This window comes from Chiloscyllium plagiosum, unplaced genomic scaffold (genome assembly GCF_037043375.1).
Source record: "Chiloscyllium plagiosum isolate Xiang-an unplaced genomic scaffold, Cpla_swu_hap1 HiC_scaffold_9, whole genome shotgun sequence".
Lineage (NCBI taxonomy): Eukaryota > Metazoa > Chordata > Chondrichthyes > Orectolobiformes > Hemiscylliidae > Chiloscyllium > Chiloscyllium plagiosum.
This window is the reverse complement of record NW_028270147.1, coordinates 45,302,388-45,324,285: the sequence shown is the minus strand read 5'-3', so window position 1 is coordinate 45,324,285 and position 21,898 is coordinate 45,302,388. Positions and strand designations below refer to the sequence as shown.

The 21,898-nt window shown below is 42.4% G+C and overlaps 1 protein-coding gene across 3 annotated transcripts in view; it reads left to right on the top strand.

Moving 5' to 3' along the window:
* Window positions 1–21,898, top strand: part of armh1 (armadillo like helical domain containing 1) — a 60,022-nt gene that overhangs the window by 5,162 nt on the left and 32,962 nt on the right. For 2 of the 3 annotated variants that reach the window (XR_015758039.1, XM_087990270.1), the window contains exons 3-6: window positions 6,637–6,803; window positions 16,333–16,529; window positions 17,452–17,536; window positions 20,243–20,362. Coding sequence is in view for 2 of the 3 variants with exons in the window: in XM_087990270.1 (XP_087846396.1) it covers window positions 6,637–6,803; window positions 16,333–16,529; window positions 17,452–17,536; window positions 20,243–20,362 (569 nt within the window). In the remaining variant the exon portion in view is untranslated. The remainder of the gene's footprint in view (window positions 1–6,636; window positions 6,804–16,332; window positions 16,530–17,451; window positions 17,537–20,242; window positions 20,363–21,898) is intronic. The other variant, XM_087990271.1, reaches the window with a different exon arrangement.

The following is a 21,898-nucleotide window of genomic DNA, read 5'->3' as shown; positions in this document are numbered from 1 at the left end:
TTTCCGCTGCAAGACCTCTGATCTGGGGTTTCTCATAGTATTATCCTTGGTCCAACCATGTTTGGCTGCTTTATTAATAATCTTTCCTCCATCATAAAGTCAGAAGTGGGGATATTTGCTGATGATTGCAGATCAGTTCCATAGCTTGAAGTAGTTCATAGTCAAATAAAGCAAGAGCTGTAAAATATCCAGGCATGGGCTGACAAATGGCAAGTAACATTTGTGCCATACAGATGCCGGGCAATGACCATATTCAATAAGAGAAAATCTAACCGCCATCCCTTTTCATTTATTGGCATTACTATCACTGAATCCTCCCCCACTATCAAAGTCCTGGGGTTACCATTGATGAGAAATTCAGCTGAAATATGCCATATAAATACATTGGTTACAAGATCAGGCCAGAGGTCCAGATTCTATAATGCCATTCACCTCCTGACTCCCCAAAACCTGTCCACCACTTACAAGGACAATTAGAAGTTTGATGGAATACTCCCCACTTGTCTGGATGAATGCAGCTCCAACAACACTCAAAAAGGTGGGTATCATCTAGGACAAAGCAGCCCATTTGATTGGCACCACATCCATAATCATCCACTTTCTCCACCACTGACACTCACCAGCAGTGTGTATTATCTTCAAGATACACTGCAGAAATTCGCTAAAGATCCTTGGACATCACCTTCCAAACCCAAGATCAGAGTAGAAGGATAATGGCAGCAGATACATGGAACGTCATCACCTCCAATTTATCCTCCAAGCTACTCATTATCCTGACTTGGAAATATATCACTGTTCCTTCACTGTTGCTGTAACAACATCCTGGAATTCGTAAAAGGATATTGTATTATATTGTACAAACAGCATTGTGGGTCTGCTTACAGCACCATGGTCTGCAGTGATTCAAGAAGGCAGCTCACCACCGTAAAGGATAAATAGTCTTGGAGCAATAAATGCTAGTCCACATGCCGCTAGCGAATTTTTTAAAAGCCTTGTCCAGATGAGTGGAGCAACATTCACGAAGTGACACACCATTCGGACAAAGTGGCCGCTTTGTTGGCATCACAGCCACATATTTTCATTCCTTCCACTATTGAAGCACATTAACAGTAATGCATACAATTTAACAGATACACTATTGAAATTGAACAAGGTTCCTTTGACAGTACCTTCAACTGGCGTGCTGTGCATTGGCCTGAATTGGCTTTTGTTCACTTGCAGTGTAACACCATGACCAGTAATGTCTTTGTATGATCTGGACTGGTTGAGTATTTTGAAAACTTCTAGCATCCAAGTCTTTTTTATGTGTATGTTAACTCCAGTGCTCTAACCTAGTGTAGTTTTGGTGGTTCTCCACCTGTTTGTTCATTGTGTATTTCTTTCATTCTCCTCTGTCTTTTGAAGAAGAATCTCCTGTATCTCAATGGCTAGCCAATTGGTTGCTGGGCAATGTCGTTCATACTTGCCTTCTGAGCATAAAATGTTCTGGAAATGCATGAAACACAGCACAGCATTGCAATGATCTTGGTTAGTTGTTCAACATTTAATGATCATTGATTTGAAGGTACATGCCATGTGCTCTGTTAGACTGTGTGCATTTATAGTGAGGTGATGATGTGACTTGGGTTACCCTCCAATAAATACACATCTTGACATCATTTACTATTGAATTGCAGTCTGTTGTCAGAGAGTATCTAATCTGGGATGCAAAATAAACAGAAAATAGCACTCATTATGTCAGCAATGGTCATGCTTATTGTGTTGCTATGTCATCAAACAATGGGAAATTTTTGAGAAATAATTAATCGCACGGATGTAATCTTTCCATGCACTGTGAATAAATCTGTTGCTCTCATCTAAGGATTGGATGGACCTTCGTGTGGATGTGGAGACTTCCCTCGCTGCTGGAGTTGATACATTTGGTATTCCTCACATGCATTGAATGTCTTTATTCATCCCTGCCCAGTATGTAGGTTCATGTGCTAGCCATAGTGTGTTTTCAATGCTTGCTTGTCCTTGGTGTCACATTGACATGAATTTAGGGCCTATCGCTTTTGGTATTAGGACTTGTTTGCCTTTGTCATGATTCGCTAAGTTCATCTTTGTATGGCCAAAGTGAACAGAATTTCTCAGGAACCTCTTTTAATTCTGTGAAACCATCTCTGGATAATGATCTTTTGCAATATTTATTATTGTTCACCTTCAGCAGTTGCCAATTGCAACTGTTCCCCCTCTGTGTGGCCAAAGCATAACAGATCAACTTTGAGAATGTCTTCCATTTTGAGGTCTACAGCATCAATGTGTAAATCGAAAGGAATATCTTTTGTTATTGTATGGGTAGAGTAATCTGCTCAGTGTGTCGCATGTAATCATCCTGATACCTTCTCAACAATCCTATCCATAATCTGCTGAGATATGTTTTGGCTAACTTACCCAAATAGCAACTACGGAATCAATGCCATCCAAATGGTGTCCTAAATGTAATGACCTAAATGGACAGACCAGTATCTATACTTTGCATCTAGCTTGAAAAAGAAGCTTGCTCCAGAAAATTTAGGATTTAATTCTTCGGTTGTCAGTATTCTGGACACCTTCTAAGTGAAAGATTGGATCTAGGGGCATACCTTTAATGGTCCCATCTTACTTTGAAACACATGATACAGCCCCACCAACCTGTGTAATGGTTGACCTTATGAATTGTACCATTTTGTTCCAATCTTTCAGCTCTGTTTGAAGCTTCTGAATGTTGCACTGCATTTTGGAATTTCAGTAAATGGGGTTGCACTATCTTTAAGATGGAGCAATTTATCATCCTTCAAATCCACCTGGATAAGGGTATTTGAAATCACTGCTTGATTGCATTATGGTCTGGTTTGTTTCAGCCAAATGAGTGTGGTTTGAACTCAATGAATTGTGACTATACTGAGCACTATGCATACTTGTTATCTTGCCAGTGCTGGACAGTAGGTATCTACCAGGTAGACGATCTCAGGAAGTCCAGATGAACTTTGCTTGACATTGGTACTACAGCGTGATTCTGCCAATGTATGGAATTGTGTGATTTCTTAAATGCACTAAGATGGTCTCTTGTGGGTTATACTACAGAGCGACAATTGTGCAGGCACATGTATTTCAGGATGCCCCCTAGTATTATGGTAGCATTCTCTGCCATGTAGATGTCAGCTTTTGGTGTATGTTGTCCTGCCTTTTCAGCACATATGATATTAATCAATTATACAAGGCATCTGATCACCTTGTATGTCGACAACATATGGGAGGTTGACACCATGGAAAGCTTGGTTGTTATCTGAAATTTACTTTTCCCTTGATTGATTCTGAACCTTAATGATATGTTTGCATTTATGCACCTTCTTAACACTGTCCTTGCTGACCGTAAAAGTGCTTTGTTGGCAGCTAAGTGAAGCTTAAAGAAATGCCAGGGAACTACAGACTAGTGAGCCTGACATCAGTGGTGGGCAATTTGTTAGAGGGGATTCTGAGGGATAGGACTTTCATGTATTTGGAAAGGCAAGGTCTGATTAGGGAGAGTCAACATGGCTTGGTGCATGGGAGATCATGAAAATGTGTTGCTGGAAAAGCGCAGCAGGTCAGGCAGCATCCAAGGAACAGGAGAATCGACGTTTTGGGCATAAGCCCTTCTTAAGATGCTGCCTGACCTGCTGCGCTTTTCCAGCAACACATTTTCAGCTCTGATCTCCAGCATCTGCAGTCCTCACTTTCTCCGCATGGGAGATCATGTCTCACTAATTTGCTTGGGTTTTTTTGAAGAAGTGATGAAGAGGATTGAAGGCAGAGTGGTGGATGTTGTCCATATGAATTTCGGTAAGGCATATGACAAGGTTCCGCATGGTAGACTGGTTAACAAGAGTAGACCACTTGGAATACAAGGAGAACTGGCCATTTGGATACAAAATTGGCTAGAAGGTAGGAGACAGAAGGTGGTGTTGGAAGAATGCTTTTCGGACTGGAGGCTTGTGATCAGCAGTGTGCTGTAGGGATCAGTGCTGTGTACACTGCTTTTTGTTATTTGTATAAACGATTTGGATGTGAATATGGGAGTTACAGTTAGTAAATTTGCAGATGACAACAAAAATGGTGTATTGGACAGTCGAGAAGTTACCTCCATGTACAACGGTATCTTGATCGTATGGGCTGATGAGCTGAGGATTGACAGATGGAGTTCAATTTAGATAAATGTGAGGTACTGTATTTTGGAAAGGCAAAATGGAAAGGTCCTGGGGAGTATTGCCGAACAAAGTGACCTTGGAGTGCAGATTCATAGTTCCTTCAAGTGGAGACGCAGATAGACAGGGTAGTGAAGAAGGCATTTGGTGTGCTTGCCTCTATTGTTCAGAGCATTGGTATAGGAGTTGGGAGGTCATACTGCAGCTGTACAGGACATTGGTTCAGCCATTTTTGGAATACTGCATTCAATTCTGGTCTCCCTGGTATCGGAAGAATGTTGTGAAACTTGAAAGGGCTCAGAAAAAAACGACAAGAATGTTGCGAGGATGGAGGGTTTGTGCTATAGGGAGAGGCTGAATAGGCTGGAACATTTTTCTCTGGAGCATCAGAAGCTGAGGGGTGACCTTTGTAGAGTTTTATAAAATCATGAGGGGCATTGATAGGATGAAAAGTCAAGTCCTTTTCTCCAGACTAGGGGACTACAAAACCAGGGGGCATACATTTAAGGTGAGAGGAGACAGGTTCCTTTTAAATCTAAGGGGAAACTTTTTCACGGGTAGTGTGCATATACAATGAATTGGTAGTGGAGACTGGTACAATTACAACATTTTAAAAGGGATCTGGATGGGTACATGAATAGGAAGGGTTTGGAGCGATATAGGCCAAATGCTGGAAAATTGAATTAGATTAATTCAAGATGTATGGTTGGCGTGGACGAGTTGGACTGACGGGTCTGCTTCCATGCTGTACATCTTTATGACTGTATGCAAAATGGGAGTGTTCTTTATATACTACATTGTTCAAAGCTCTTGACCAGTTGGTCTTTAATCAATCACACCATCACATAATTATTACAATGCATTCTGAATATTTTGACTCAGTGCCAAACTCCTGCACAATATTTTTATTTAAATAAATATCCATTCCCCTCTTACATGCCCCATTTGAATTTGTCTCCTCCACATTTTCAGGGAGTGCATTCCATATCCTCTGACTATGTAAGAAAGTTTTTTTTCCTCCCCTCATCTCTTTGCTTCTTTTGCAAAACACTTTAACAAAACAGTTTTACTCTGCCATCTGGTTCCTATTCCATTTGTATTTCTCCTTACCTACTCAATCCAGACCTGTCATGATCTTGAAAAGTTTTATTAAATCACCTCTTAGCCTTCTCCTTTCTAAGGAATACAATCTTACTTCATAGCCAACAGCATGTAAGTCAATAAGCAATGCAAGAGAGAAATGAAAAAAAAATGGGGATTCGCTACATTGATAAATAACTTCTTCAGTTCTTTCAGGGTTGATAATGACTGTATGGCTTTCATACTTTTCATGATGTCTCCTCCTATGGATGTTAAAACATGCAGGTACAGTGTCAACCTCCCGGATTGCTGCCATCACCTCCTGTTGAACACCAGCTTTTGATTTGATTTATTACTGTTGCATGTACTGAGATACAGTGAAAAATGTTGCCTTTCTTGCTTTACAAGCAGATCATACCATACAAGTGCATCAGGGTAACAGAACAGAGTGCAGAATACAATGTTACATCTGCAGAGAGGGTGCAGAGAGAGATCGATATTAATATTAAAGAGGTCCATTCAAAAGTCTTATAACAATGAGGAAGAAACTGTTCTTGGATTGGTTCATATGATTATACAGACGACTTTCATATGTTCTGCCAGACGGAGGAGAGTATAACCAGGTTGTGAAGCATCTTTGATTATGTTGGTTGCGTTTCCAATGCAGCATGAAGTCTGGATGAAGCTTCACTTTCAAGAAAGAAACAAATTATTAGTGAGTGAACTGCAACATATTTAGATGGTATGGTAGTGAAGGTTGAATAGTCAAATGTATTTTCCAAGTATCTGCCATCAAGATAAGAGTCTTTCACAGATGACTATTCCTGCTACCATGATGTGGGGGAGTTTGTCTCCAACAGGGTATTTTATATTTGTGACAATATTTAAGTTTTTTTCCCAAAACATAAGAAACTGGGCATGGATGCCAGGGTATTGAAGAATCCAAGTGATATTTGTTACAAATAGCTATTATAAACAAACATTAGATACCATGGGCACATAAGTATATGGACTATTATTATGCTATGAGATTATAACAAAGAATGTGCTTTCAGTACAATGTCGTGCCTTAAATGAGGTAAGATGAATAATTAAATCTTTATACCCTCAGGGTCACATACTATAATGCAATAATGATATCATGAGCATAAAGGCATATTGACATACTGACTAAAACCTAAAACAACACAGTAACTGTGGTCTAAAGAATAAGCTTTTATTAATATGAAAGCTTGTTATTTACAGTTTTAGCAGTATGTTGTATATATTTGCAAACATCAGCTAAATTTTTGCTTTTAGACAAGTACAGGTACACATTGCTTAAACAGATAAATTTTACAATTTATTGCAGACATCGATATCTGATAGAAGTTTTAGAAGTTGGTGGCCTTTTGACGTTTCTGGAAATTCTGAAATTGAAACAGTTGCGAGAAGATAATAAACAAGAATCATTAAAGTTGCTTCAAATTATTGCAAATGCTGGACGAAAGTACAAGGAACTAATCTGTGAAAGCTATGGTAACTAACTCGTTGACACCAACTTGTGTGATTCTGGTTAAGTATTGCTGACTGGAATTGTTCCCATGTGAGCTAATCTTACCCAATGTTGTGTGATCAGCTCAGTAACACTGTTTTATAAAGGTCTTACTGTGAGATGTGAGGTTATGGCGATTTGAGAAGAAATTTCAGTTGTCAGTGGCTAGTGAAAGACCAAAGCTATTTTTTTCTGTGGAGTGCAAGGACTGGATGGCGAAAAATGGGCCAGAAAAACTATTGTTTTTATAAAAGTTATTAAAGTCTCAATCAGAAAGTCCTTTACGAAAGGATTATGTGTGATTGGGTACTGCTTAAATACTCCAGTTGCCTAATAGGAAAGCTCTTATTTCTGATAAATGTAAATAAAGACTTTAAAATGAATCATCCTTTTTGATTTATGTTATGTGCCGCTGAAACTTCAGTGTGTTAGACATTCAGCAACACATTATAGCCTGTAGTTTTCTACAACTGCCATTCCAGTACAAAACTGCCCAAATCAATAAAAGATGGTGGATACTTATATATTAATTTATATAGTTATTCCACTACTTTTGATTATTAAGTCAAATTTGAAATCACTGAGTCATGAACAGTGGCTTAACAAATTTCTCTTCCAAGTAATTTTGTGGATTTTAATGATAATAAACCAAAGATTCAAATTGTTATTCCACAAATGATTGGAAGAGTTACATGATGTGCATTAATAATTTCACTATTGATTAATGGTAGATGCTTCCCCTGCTTTTATTGAATAGCAGCTTTTGCTAAAAGGATAAATGAGAAAGCTATTAAAACAATGAATTAACCAATATGGACTTCTGTAATTGGAGTTCAGCAAAATCGTGGGAAGTTATATATGTAGGGGCTAGTGGTGAGGGATGGTAGTCTGATATTTTGCAACAGGTAATTGCAGAGAGACTTGTCATTATCTTCCAATTGTCCTTCGATACAGGGGTGGTGTGAGAGGACTGGCACGTTGCAAATGCTGTACCCTCGGTTAATTTTATTGTCACATGTACCACTGTATGCTTGTTTATGAGCAGTACAGGCAGATCTTAGTAAGCAAGGATATACAGATCATAAGGTGTAAAAACAAAATGTGGATAGAAGTAAACAAGTTATGTTGCACAGGGTGTGCGCTAGACAAGATGTTAAAAACTGGTGTATGAATAAGCCTAGGAATGATAGTTTAACTTCAATGGTAGAAAGATTTATATAGAAAATTGGACAAAAGTAATAGACATGTAGATTAATTAAAGAAAACCAAATTTCCATTATGGTACAATGAAAAAGAACATCTGTAGCAATAACCTACTTAGTAATGCTCAGTTTGGGTTCCACCAGGGCCACTCAGATTCTGATCTCATTACAGCAGTGGTTCACACCTTGAAAAGGAGTTGAATTCGAGAGGTGAAATGAGAGTGACTACTCTTGACAGCAAGGCTGAATTTGACCATGTGTGGCAAGAGGGAGCCTTAATAAAAATGGGATCAGTGGTAATCGGGGGGGAATGGTATCTGCTGATTGGAGTCATACTTGGCACAAGCAAAGATGGTTGCAATTGTTGGAGGTCAGTCACCTCAGTTTCAGGACATCTCCTGAATGCATTCTCAGGGAAGGGTCCTAGGCTGAACTATCTACAGTTCTTTCATCAATGACCTTTTATCCCATTATAAGGTCAGTATTGAGAATGTTTGCTCATGATTCCACATTATTCATCAACATTTATGTCTCCTCATATACAGAAGCAATCTATGTTCAGGTGTAGCAATATCAGGACAATCTTATAGTTTAGGATGCCATTTGGCAAGTAACACTTGTGATACACAAGTGCCAGGCAATGATCATTTCCAGGGAGAAAGTGAGGACTGCAGATGCTGGCGATCAGAGCTGAAAAATGTGTTGCTGGAAAAGCGCAGCAGGTCAGGCAGCATCCAAGGAGCAGGAGAATTGACGTTTCGGGCATAAAAGCCCTTCTTCAGGATTCCTGAAGAAGGGCTTATGCCTGAAACGTTGATTCCCCTGCTCCTTGGATGCTGCCTAACCTGCTGCGCTTTTCCAGCAACACATTTTTCAGCAATGATCATCTCCAACAAGAGAAAATCATATAATTGTCCTTGACATTCAATGGCATTACCATCACTGAATCCTCCACTATCAATATCCTGGGGTTACCATTGATCAGCAACTGGACTCGCTGTATATTTACAGTGGCTATGACAGGAGATCAGAGGCTAGGAATCCTGTAGCAATTACTTCCTGACTCCTCTGCAGGAAGAGTGCAGCTCCAGATTCAGGGGCGGCACGGTGGCTCAGTGGTTAGCACTGCTGCCTCTCAGCGCGAGGGACCTGAGTTTGATTCCCACCTCGGGCAACTGTCTGTGTGGAGTTTGTACATTCTTCCTGTCTCTGCGTGGGTTTCCTCCAGGTGCTCCGGTTTCTTCCCACATTCCAAAAAAGATGTGTAGGTCATTTGAATTGGCCATGCTAAATTGCCCATAGTGTTAGCTGTATTAGTCAGGGGTGTTGTAGGGAAAATGAGTATGGGTAGGTTACTCTTTGGAGAATCAGTGTAGACTTGTTGGGCCGAAGGTCCTGTTTCTACACTGTAGGGAATCTAACTTAATCTAATTTTTGCCAGCAAACAAAGTCGCAGCAGTCTACCTTCTGAAAAATGAACTGCAAAAATTCATGTTGGCTCCTTAGATAGCACCTTCTAAACACACCAACATTACCATTGAAAAGGACAAGGACAGCAGATGATCAGAACACCACTACCTTCAAGCCACACACACCATTCTGAACTGGAAATATAATGGCATTCCTTCAATTTTTCTGGATCAACATCCTGGAACTCCCTCCCAAATTCATTGTGTTAGTACCTACAGCAAACGAACTGCAGTAGTTTGGGAAGGTAGCTCACCTCCACTTTCTCAAAGGAAATGTGGGATGGGCAATAAATGCTCACCCAAGTAGCAGCAGTGCACACATCCCATGAATCAATGAAGAAATTTCCATCCTTGGCTTGCTCATGTTCCAATGAAGCTCAACAATGAGGAACTATGTTTCATTTTCTGCTTAGGTGCTTTACAGCCTCCAGGACTCAACATTGTGTTCCGCAGTGTCAGAGCGTGTTCTGCAGTATCCGAGCATGACCTTTGTCCACCATTTTTATTTCAGCACAGAATTGGCAGAATCATCTTTAATCAGTCTGTGCAACAGCATGCTGAAATGCCAAAGCCGTGTACGATGGTAGTAACTCACTTGTGGTTGATTCTGCAGTGTTTAGATTGGATTCTCTACAGTGTGGAAACAGGCCCTTCGGCCCAACCAGTCCACACTGATTCCCAGAATTATGCTACAATTAATATTCAGAAGGGCTTGTACCAGTATACAAGAATGCTGTTTGGGATATCATCAGCCTACTCGATTTTTCAATGGACAGTGGAGAACATTTTGCAAGGTCTACCTCAGGTCACCATTGATCTAGATGATGTTCTAATAACTGGGAAAACTAAAAATAAATTCTTAAAGAACTTGGACATAGTCCTAAGGGATTTTTCCAAAGTGGGCAAATGCCTAAGAAGGGAAAAATGCATGGTCCGGGCACCTCAATTGACCTACTTGAGCTATAGAGTCACAAGATCAGGTTACATCCATTCGAAGATAAAGTGAGGGTGATCAAAGGTGCCCCAGCTCACTTGTCTGTCCAGGAGCTTATGTCGTTTCTTGAACTGGTATATTATTGTGAAAAGTCCATGCATAACCTGGCCTCCATCCAAGCACCTTTTGCATCAACTCCTGAAAAAAGGTTAGCCTTGGAAATGGTCGGATTGACAAGCCCATCCTTTAAGATGTTGGCACACGATGATCCCAAGAAAGGTCTGGTATTGACATGCAATGCCTCCCCATGCACTGTCAGAGTGGTATTGGCTCATGGTTGGCCTTATGGAGAGGAGTGCCAAATAGTATATACATCCAGAACTTTCACTAATACAGAGCTTAAATATATCCAGATAAATTAACAATCATATTTGGAGACAGGAATTTTCACCAATACCTTTTATGGATGAAAGTTTATGATAATAATAGACTACAAACCCCTACTTTGTCTGCTTGAAAAGGACAAGGCAGTGTCACCCAAAGCACCACTGAATGTGGCTAGAAGCTATGTAAAACTAAGTCCTTATATTTACAAATTGGAACCCTGTCTGGGAGGCTAAGTAGCAAATATGAATGCATTGAACCACCTTCCATGAGCAGATACCCCACTGGTAGTACCCTCAGTGGAAGAGTCTGTAATGCTATTACATTTTCTGAACACACTTCTAGTCACAGCTGACAATATCAGACTTAGGAAGCAGAAACTTACAGTCCTGTCAAAACTGAAACAACTGGTGGTGATATGGGAAGCTAAAAGGCAGTTACAACTAGAATTGAAACCTCTTTGGACTTGGATAGATGAGCTCACAGTCAAGTACACCATATTGTTATGGGGAGCAAGAATGATTGTCCCGAGCAAAGGCTGCTGGCAAATACTGGCTGAACTCTAGTTGGGCCATCCAGCAGTCTCCAAAATGAAGATCTTATATCTGATGGCCCGGCTTGAATGCAGATATAGCCGGGTTGGTCGGGCAGTGCCCAGAGTGTTGACGAGGATAAAAATAACCACCAGCAGCTTCCCCACACCTGTGGGAATGGCCAGGTAAATCTTTGGAGTCAATTATGCATCAGCTATGCAGATCCTTCCATGGGCCCAATGATCTTAATCATTGTAGATGCCCACTCAAGGTGGTTGGACATGCATAGAGTTTATTCGTCAAACATGGAGATGTGATAGAAAAGCTGAGCGCATATTTTTCAATACACAGAATCCCTGAAGTTTTGGTCACAGATGACAGGCCATTATTTACCAGCAAGGCGTTTGGGTATATGCTAAAGTTAAATGGGATTTGACATAAGGACCTCTTTATACCATCAATCATCCAATGGCTTAGCACAAAGAACAGTCCAAACTTTGAAGAAACAGCTTTACAGCCTCACTTGATTAGAGAAAAAGAAACTGCAGATGCTGGAATCTAAGGTAGACAAGCTGGAGGCTGGAAGAACACAGCAAGCCAGGCAACATCAGGAAGTGGAGTAGTCAACATTTTGGGTGTAACCCTTCTGCAGTACTCAGGATCCTGAAGAAGAGTTACAACTGAAACATTGACTTCTCCATCTCTTGATGCTGCCTAGCTTGCTCTGTTCTTGCAGTCTTCTGCCTGTCTACAGTCTCACTTGATAGCAAGCTGTCATGGTCCTTATTTGTTTACAGAAACACTCCAAATGCAAATACAGAGGTAGCAACTCTGCCGAAGCTAATGGGTAGAAGACTCCGCACCAGGTTAAGTCTGATCTTCCCAGACCCGGGGAGGTAAAACAGCATCAGGAATGCCAATGCCAGACACAAGACTCTGCCAAGCAAGAGAGACTGTTTGATACAGTGGACGACATTTGGTGTAAGAACCATGGAAGTGGCCCTGCATGGGTAAGAGGTTGACACGAGGTCAGGACCAGTGACATATAAAATTTGGGTAGGTGTGATGGTCTTGAACAAACACGTGGACCATACAAAAGCCATGAATTCGCAAACGGTGCATAAGCAAAATGTGGACTGCTCCTCAGAACATTTGGCTAGCCTACAGGAACCTGTGAGTTCACCCTCTCCATCAAATGTTGACAGAGCTGGACATGACCCAAGTAACTGCCTCAATGCTTTTGCTGCTGGAAGAACAGAGTGAAATTCTACTTAGGTGCTCCTGGCTCAAGAGATGCTGTCCCATGCATTACACACCACCAGTATTGAATTCGGAGTCAGAGTAACCTGACTCAGTGCTAAAACACTCTGGGAGGTTATCCAAGGAAAAAAACACAATCAATGTCCTTGGACTCTGAGGAGGAGAGATGTAGTGAGCGTAACGAGGTCAATCAGCTGGGCCTCAATATGAATACTCTGAGTGGACTAAATCAACAGCTGTAATCAGGAAGCCCTGGCTGACAGATGTTATGGACCAGGCCAGACCACGTTGAACTATTTCAAGGAAGTAGCCTAGACCATAACTTTACTAGTTGTCTAAAGCAGGTGTAAGGTGGATATTCCAGCAGTGATGTAGCTGGTCAAAGCGCATAGTTTCAAACAAAACAGAACTTATTTACAAGATTACTGGATTGAAACACAAACAAAAGAGAACAGAATATAGAATAACGTAACCTAAATAAAAACCCAACAGATTATCCCAACCTAACGGTGTTTTTCCAAATACTTACAACAACCCCCATAAACACCTCTTGGCACAAAAGGTAACTTACTAAAACCAAACCAGAGAAAAGCTGAGCTGGGATAACTGGCCACTCATATTTCATTTTGTTTGACTTGAAAGCCTTTTGCCTGAGGCAGTATCTGTTAGCTATAATCAAACTGGCCCTAAAACTCTCAAACCTAGACCTTTCGGAATCACTACTTTCACAACTTCTGGGAAAAAAAAGGCTAGGACAGCATATTGTTGTTAAAGGAGCAGCATTATCACACAGATCATAAGAGGAATGTCAGAGATTCTGACGCTCTGAGAGCTGGCTGTGAAGAGGCAATACTAGAGTCAAGAACTATTCATAGGCGAAAGTGAGGACTACAGATGCTGAAGATCAGAGTCAAGATTAGAGTGGTGCTGGAAAAGTACTGCAGGTCAGGCAGCATCTGAGAAGCAGGATAATCGACATTTTGGGCAGGAGCCGTTCAGCAAGAATGAGGCTGGAAGCCTCCGGGGTGGAGAGATAAATGGGAAGGGGGTGGGGCAGGGGACAAGGTAGCTAAGAGTGCAATATGTGGATGGAGGTATGGATGAAGGTGATAGATCGGAGAGGGGGGTGGAGTGGATAGGTGGGAAAGAAAATTGGCAGGTAGGACAGGTCATGAGAATGATGCTGAGCTGGCAGGTTGGAACTGGGGTAAGGTGGGGGGAGGGGAAATGAGGAAACTGGTGAAGTCCACATTGATGCCCTGGGGTTGAAGTGTTCTGAGGCAGAAGATGAGGCGTTCTTCCTTCAGGCATCGGGTGGTGAGGGAGTGCTGGTGGAGGAGGCCCAGGACCTGCATGTCTTCGGCAGAGTGGGAGGGGAGTTGAAATGTTCGGCCACTGGGTGGTGGGGTTGATGTTCCCTAAAATGCTCTGCAAGAAGGCATCCAGGCTCTCCAACGTAAAGGAGACCACATTGGGAGCAACGTATACAATAAATGGTATTTGTGGACGTGCAGGTAGAACTTTGGATGTAGAGGGATCCTTTGGGGCCTTGGATGGAGGTGATGGGGGAGGTGTGGGCGCAGGTTTTGCAATTCCTGCAGTGGCAGGGGAAGCTGCCAGGACGGGAAGGTGGGTTGTTGGGGGATGTGGATCTGAGCAGGTGGTCACGGAGGGATCAGTCTTTTATGCAAAGCGGAGAGGGCTGGGGAGGGAAGTGTATCCCTGGTGGTGGGGTCCGTTTGTAGGTGGCGGAAATGTCGGCAGATGATGCGGTTTATGCGAAGGTTGGTGGGTTGGAAGATGAGGACCAGGGGAGTTCTGCCCTTGTTGCAGTTAGAGGGGTGGGGTTTGCGGGCGGAGGTATGGGACGTGGATGAGATGCACACCAAATCGCCTCCTTCTTTAAAGACCATAATTTCCCCTCCCACGTGGTTGAAGATGCCCTCCAACGCATCTCACCCATGTCCCGCACCTCCGCCCACAAACCCCAATCCTCCAACCTCAACAAGGACAGAACCCCCCTGGTCCTCACCTTCCACCCCACCAACCTCCGCAAAAACTGCATCATCAGCCGACATTTCTGCCACCTACAAATGGGCTCCACTATCAGGGATACATTCCCCTCCCCACTCCTTTCTGCTTTGCGCAAAGACCATTCCCTGCATGACTAGCTGGTCAGATCCACACCCCCCAACAACCCACCCTCCCCTCCTGGCACCTTCCCCTGCCACTGCAGGAATTGCAAAACCTGCACCCCCACCTCCCCCATCATCTCCATTCAAGGGTCCAAAAGACCCATTCACATCCATCAAAGTTTCACCTGCACTTCCACAAATGTCATTTATTGTATACGTTGCTCTCGTTATGGTCTCCTTTACATTGGGGAGACTGGATGCCTTCTCGCAGAGCGCTTTGGGGAACATCTCCGGGACACCCACACCAATCAACCCCATCGCCCCGTGGCTGAACGTTTCAACTCCCCCTCCCACTCTGCCTAGGACATGCAAGTCCTGGGCCTCCTCCACCGCCACTCCTGACGCCTGGAGGAAGAACACCTCATCTTCCGCCTCAGAACACTTCAACCCCAGAGCATGAATGTAAACTTCACCGGTTTCCTCATTCCCCTCCCCCCACCTTACCCCAGTTCCAACCTGCCAGCTCAGCACCATTCTCATGACCTGTCCTACCTGCCAATCTTCCTTCCCACCTATCCGCTGCACCCTCCTCTCCGACCTATCACCTTCAAACCCACCTCCAGCCACCTATTGCACTCTTAGCTACCTTCTCCCCAAGACCCACCCTCCTCCCAGTTATGTCTCCACCCCAGAGGCTCCCAGCCTCATTCCTGATTAAGGGCTCCTGCCTGAAACATTGATTTTCCTGCTTCTTGGATGCTGCCTGGCCTGCTGTGCTTTTCCAGCACCACTCTAATCTTACTCAAGAACTATTCATGTGTAAATAAAGGGTGATTTGATGAAGGGATATCAACCTCTGTGGAGTTATTTCAGATTCTTCATTCTTCAAGTAGGTCCAAACCGTAAATGTCTTCATTATGTTCTCTAGGTGCTGTTATAACTCAAAGCCTTGTGCGAGATTGGCAAGGGTGTTTACAGAGCTGGCAGTTTACGTTGCCATTGTTGATGCTTGGAATGCTTCTCTATCTGCACTTCCTCTGGCCTCACCAGTACAAATGCTGTTAAATCCTGATGATGGGCTTTTGCCCGAAACGTCGATTTTCCTGCTCCTCTGATGCTGCCTGACCTGCTGTGCTTTTCCAGCACCACTCTTGGTGGGCGGCACGGTGGCACAGTGGTTAGCACTGCTGCCTCACAGTGCCAGAGACCCGGGTTCAATTCCCGCCTCAGGTGACTGACTGTGTGGAGTTTGCACGTTCTCCCCGTGTCTGCGTGGGTTACCTCCGGGTGCTCCGGTTTCCTCCCACAGTCCAAAGATGTGCAGGTCAGATGAATTGGCCATGCTAAATTGCCCGTAGTGTTAGGTAAGGGGTAAATGTAGGGGAATGGGTGGGTTGTGCTTCGGCGGGGCGGTGTGGACTTGTTGGGCCGAAGGGCCTGTTTCCACACTGTAAGTAATCTAATCTAATCTAATCTAATCTTGACTCTGATCTCCAGCACCTGCAGTCCTCACTTTCGCCCTGTATTCTGCAATAACCTAATTAACTATGAATATAACTGTGGTCTTATTGTTTTAAATATTTTTGCATTTTTAAGGTGTGAGAAATGTTGCAGAGTGTTTGGCAAATGCAAAATTGGAAAAGACCCAAGAACAGGCTCAGATCTTACTGGAATTACTAGCACAAGGCAACCCAAAGTATCAATTACAAGTGTACAAAGGATTGATTGCATTATTACCATGCACCTCCCCAAAGGTACAAAAACTGGCTCTTCAAACACTGATGACTTTGCAGGTGAGAAACTACAGTAGTTGCAAGTCTGCATTTCATCACATTTGTTCATTGTGTTCCTTTCATTTTAATGATAATAGGAGAAAGTGAGGACTGCAGATGCTGGAGACCAGAGTTGAAAAATGTGGCGCTGGAAAAACACAGCAGGCCAGGCAGCATCCAAGGAGCAGGAGAATCGACGTTTTGGGCATAAGCCCTTCTTCTTGAAGGGCTTATTTTTCAATTTTAATGAGAATAGTTTTGTTCCTTTAATGTTGTTCTTCATATTTTAGTCCCATGCATCTCTTTTTGGCCAGAGGATGAATCAGGCATCCTCTGTTCGGATGCTGCCTGAATTGCTGTGCTCTTCCAGCACCACTGATCCAGAATCTGGTTTCCAGCATCTACAGTCATTGTTTTTATCCTCTGTTTAGTCTCCTGTATGGTTATGATGTGAGGTACAGAACAGGATTCAACAGCAGCTAATTTAGGGCCATAGTACTCTAGACTACTCTAGGGGAAAAAGAAACAATGGTTAATCTTTTAAGCCAATTAAATCTAATGTTTATTGAGGAATAAGTATTGGCCTGAAAATTGAGAGAGTTCCCTTTTAACTCTGAATTATATCTTGCAATCTTTTACATTGGAGTGTGGATGAGACTTTGGTTTAATGCTTCATCTAATTGACAGCACTTCTGACAATGCTGAGTAATGTTGCATTGCCAAGTCAATTAATTAAGTCTGTAAAAGTAAAGGCGAAACAAGATCTGCAGGGAAATTCACTTCATGCAGCCTCCTGTCCAATTATAGAACAGTATTTGCAGACAGTATCTTTGTACCAAGAAGTAGTACTGAGAAACCATGAAGTGTTTCCTTTATAAAAAATGTTTAATTTATAAAATATGCTTTTAAATGTCATCTAGTACTTTTTTTTGTTCTTGTTTAGCCAGTTGTGAAGATCGTACACCCTTGCATCGTGGAACCACTTTTGAACATCTTGAAAACTGTTCACTATGAAGTGCAATATGAAGGTAAATTACTGTCTGTGTTGGGCTAATATGGGGTTGCAGCTCCAGTTAGATTCCTTGTTTTCTGTTCTGTAATTTTTATGAGTAAGGTTTTATCTAGAGCCTGTGCTGCTTAAATATTTTAAAAGCAGTTTTTGCAGAAACCAAGACCGAACATATTCTTTATCAGGCCAAAACTCAGGTCTATGTTGAAAGATACAAAAACAGAGGTTGCTGGAAAAGCTCAGCAAGTCTGGCAGTGTCTGTGAAGAGAAATCAGAGTTAACTTGTCTGGTCCGGTGAGTCTTCCTCAGAACTGATGGTAGGAAAATGTTGGTTTATATGCAGAAGCTAAAGTGGGAGCAGTGGGTAAGGAGTAAACCATAGCTGGGGATAGAGCCCAAAGAGAGAGAGGAACTGTTAGACAGAAAAAGGAGTGGATAACAAGCTGGCTAGAAGGGTGAGTAGCTGTTAATTGAGACTGTTAATGACTAACAATAAGTAGTGTGTAATGGCAGGCTATGTGATAACAAGGCTTGGTGTGTGGAGTTTGGGGCTAGGATATGGGAGAGTTCAAATTATTGAATGATTGACAATCCACAGTCATGGAAAATATTCCTCAAAGATAAAGCTGTAAATGCAGATATTATTGCAAACTTCACAAATTGATGAAATATTTTTTAGAATCCCTATAGTGTAGAAGCACGCCTTTTGGCCCATTGAGTCTACACCGATCTTCCAGACAGCATCACACCCAGACCTATTCTAATATTATTGAACTCTATATTGAGTTAGGAAGGCCACAGGGTCCCAAAGTGGAAAATAAGATATTCTTTCAGCTTGTGCTGAACTGGCCTGAGACATAGATGTTGGCCAGGGAACAGGGTGGTGTGTTAAAGTGACAGGCAACTTGAAGCTCAGGGTTTTTTTTGTGGGTAGAACATAGGTGTTCTGCGATGCAGTCCCCCAGTCTATGCTTCGATTCCACAAAGGATAAGGTGGGGAAGTTTTTCTGGGTGGGATGCCCTTTGGAGGGTTGGTGTGGACTTGATGGCCTGCTTCTACATTGTAAGGATTCTAAAAAATAATTCATTATTTTGATTTCTCTCAATTTTGTGAAGTTTGCAATAACATCTGCACATTCTGAGTTTGTTTTTTTCTTTGACAATCCGCTGTCATGGAAATATTTCTCAATCGTTCACATTATCCCCAAAAATAAAGAATACAGAAAATGTGATTGGATAAATATTTGGATAGAAATAAACCACGGGCAGTGGTCTTAAAAGATCCGAGCTGTATGGCAAAGCAGGGACCAAGACACAGATGTTCCCCTTTAGCAAAACTCAATTTGACTCAAAAACCAAAATTACTGGAGTAATTCAGCAGGTCTGGCAGCATCTGGAGAGAAAGCAGAATTAATGTTTCAAGTTCGGCGACCTTTCTTCCAAACAGAATTAAACGTGTAGCTATTTTAAACAATCTGTTTTGTACATGTTATGACACACCTCCAGGGTGGGTGAAAGTGGAACCTAGAACTTCTAGTCCAGAGTGGGGGGATACTAGCAATGCAACACAAGACCACTTTTCTCCTCCTTTATGAAGAAAATGACATTTAAATTGGCCTGTTCAGATGTATTCTGGCACACACAAGAGAAAGGTAGAACTTGTACATTCTGACCCAGAAGTAGGGATACTACCACTCCGTCACAAGAGCCCACCTTCTGTTGAGGGAGATATTTTCTAATTAACTTGTTCAGAGATGTTGCTATTACCTACTTTCAGAACCGGTGGGACTCGAACCTGGGCCTCCTGATTCAAGATAAAGATATTACCAAAGTGCCACAAAAATTTCTTGTCTCTGAATCAGCCTATTCAGAGATGTTACTACACACTTACTGGAGCAGTTGGGTTTGAACCCAGGCCTCCTAGGCCAGAAGTAGGGATAGTATCACTGCATCATAGGCCAAAAACAAGGAGGCAATAGACCAAGGGAGATCGAGATATTTTCTAATCTACCTGCTTTGAGATGTCTTGACACCTTTTGGAGCAGGTTGGACTTGAACCTGGGCTTTTTGGCACAAAGGTAGGGACACTAGCACTGTGCCACAAGGGACTCCCTCTCTTCATAGATCTTTTTTTTGTAAAAAGATGACCTGGTTGAGGTGGGACTTGAACCGAGGCTTTCTGGATCGGCGATCAGGACACTACCACTACACCACAAGACTCCTCCCCCTTTTGTGTCCTTTTTTTCTTACATCCAGAAGACTCTGACACAATTGAAGATGTTCTCCCACCTCCCCCTCCCACCCCCACCAATAGCCAAACAACATGTTTTTTTCCTTCTGTTAACCACCATCAGTAAATCACCCTTGTTTCCAATCGAATAATTTGCATGCAAAGCTCATTAAGGGCATTGCAAATCATCAAACTCACTTCTCTTTATAAACACTTAACATCCTTCCTCTGTTTATCGTTTAACTACTTGACATTAATACCCATCACAAGTTTACCATGTTCATTTGACATTAAAAAGTGGGACTATTGAATAGCTGTATCAAAGAACTATACAGGCAGAATGGTCTCCTTTTAATGTTTTGTCATTCCTATGATTCAATCAAAAATTCAACAGTCAAAAATCTAATTTTATCACAATACCATAGAGAGAATAAGAGTTTGTTTGTGGAACATTGAGGTAATTTTGTGTTACATGTAATGATTATTGTCCTGTAGGAATCGAATTTATCAAGATGCTCCTGAATTATAATGTACGAAAGGCTCTGCTAGAAGGATTAGTTGCATGTCTTAATCCATCAACAGATGACATAAAGGATCGACCAAAAATTCTTGATGGTAAGAAAGAAATTGCATTGACCCCAAGGTATAACTTTAAAATACTGAATCATCTTAAAAATGTGACAAGAGTGCAAGTTGCAAAGAGTGGAACTTGGGAGTTTTGTAAAGGTGGGAATTTGGTGAAGTAGGAAAAGGAGGAACTGCTTTCTTGGTTTTCCACCCTACTTCCTCAGATCAATGGAGGCTGGAGCAGACCAAGGCCCAAGAGATAAGCCAATTGATGTCACAGATAAGTGAGTATTTCTCTCTTCTACTTACTGTGACTTGCTTTCAGATTAAGGGCTAAATGGAAGATGTATTTATAGATTGAAAACTTAAAATCAGTAGTAAATAAAAAAAAAATTAATTAAGTAAACTGTACACACAGGGCCAGGCACGTGATGTAGCTAAACCATGTGAGAGCTGGTTGGGCCCCATTGTAGTTTATAGTGACCACATCTATAGCAAGCATCTATTGCTTGAGGAATTTCTGCTCAGTTTATGAGCTGGAGTCCGAACTTTGGACATTGGCACTTAGGGACGTGGAGAGTCATCTGGATGCTATGTTTCAAAAGGCAGACCCATCCCTTAGTTTAGCCATCTTCAATTTAGTCGGTGGAATGACCGGCCAATGGAAAGCCACAGTGGCCAGGTTTCTGGCACTGAACGTGGCTCAGAAGAGAAGAGGGAGAATAGGAGTGCAATAGGAAATTCAATTGTGAGAGGAACAGACTGGAGACCCTGTGGTTGTGAGGGAGACTCCCGGGTATCAGGGTCAGGGATGTCTCTGATCGCACATATAGGATTTTTAAGGAGGAGGGAGAGCAGCCAGAAGTCATGAGCTGGAGTCGGTACCAATGACATCGGTGGGCAAAGGGAGGAGGACCTGAAAAGAGAATATAGAGAGTTAGGCTGGAAACTAGAAAGCAGGACGAGCAGAGTAGTAATCTCAGAATTGCTACAGGTCCCACGTGCTAGTGAGGTGTAGAATAGAGAGCGAGTGCAGATGAACACGTGGCTGCCGGGCTGGTGTAGGAGGGGAATGCTTCAGATATGTGGATCAGTGGGATACTTCTGGGGAAAGTGAGACCTGAACTCGAAGGACACCAATATCCTCGGGCGAGATCGCTAGAGCTCTTTGGGATTGGCAGGGGGAGTAGAACCTGAGCTATGGATGAGATGATGGAATAGGTAGGGAACTGCCAGATATAGCTTGCAGAGCGTCTGAGAGGAGGGATGGGCACTTGACAGGGCAAAGGTGCAGTCAGTGTGATGGGTTGAAGTGTAGGTAAAAACAATGACTGCAGATGCTGGAAACCAGATTCTGGATTAGTGGTGCTGGAAGAGCACAGCAGTTCAGGCAGCATCCAAGGAGCAGCAAAATCGACGTTGAAGGGCTTTTGCCCAATGGGTTGAAGTGTGTCCATTTTAATAAATGAAGTATCAGGAATAAGGGTGACAAACTCAAGGCATGGATCAGTACTTGGAACGATGATGTGGCCGTTACGAAGACTTGCATATCACAGGGGCAGGTATAGTTGTTGGATGTTTGAG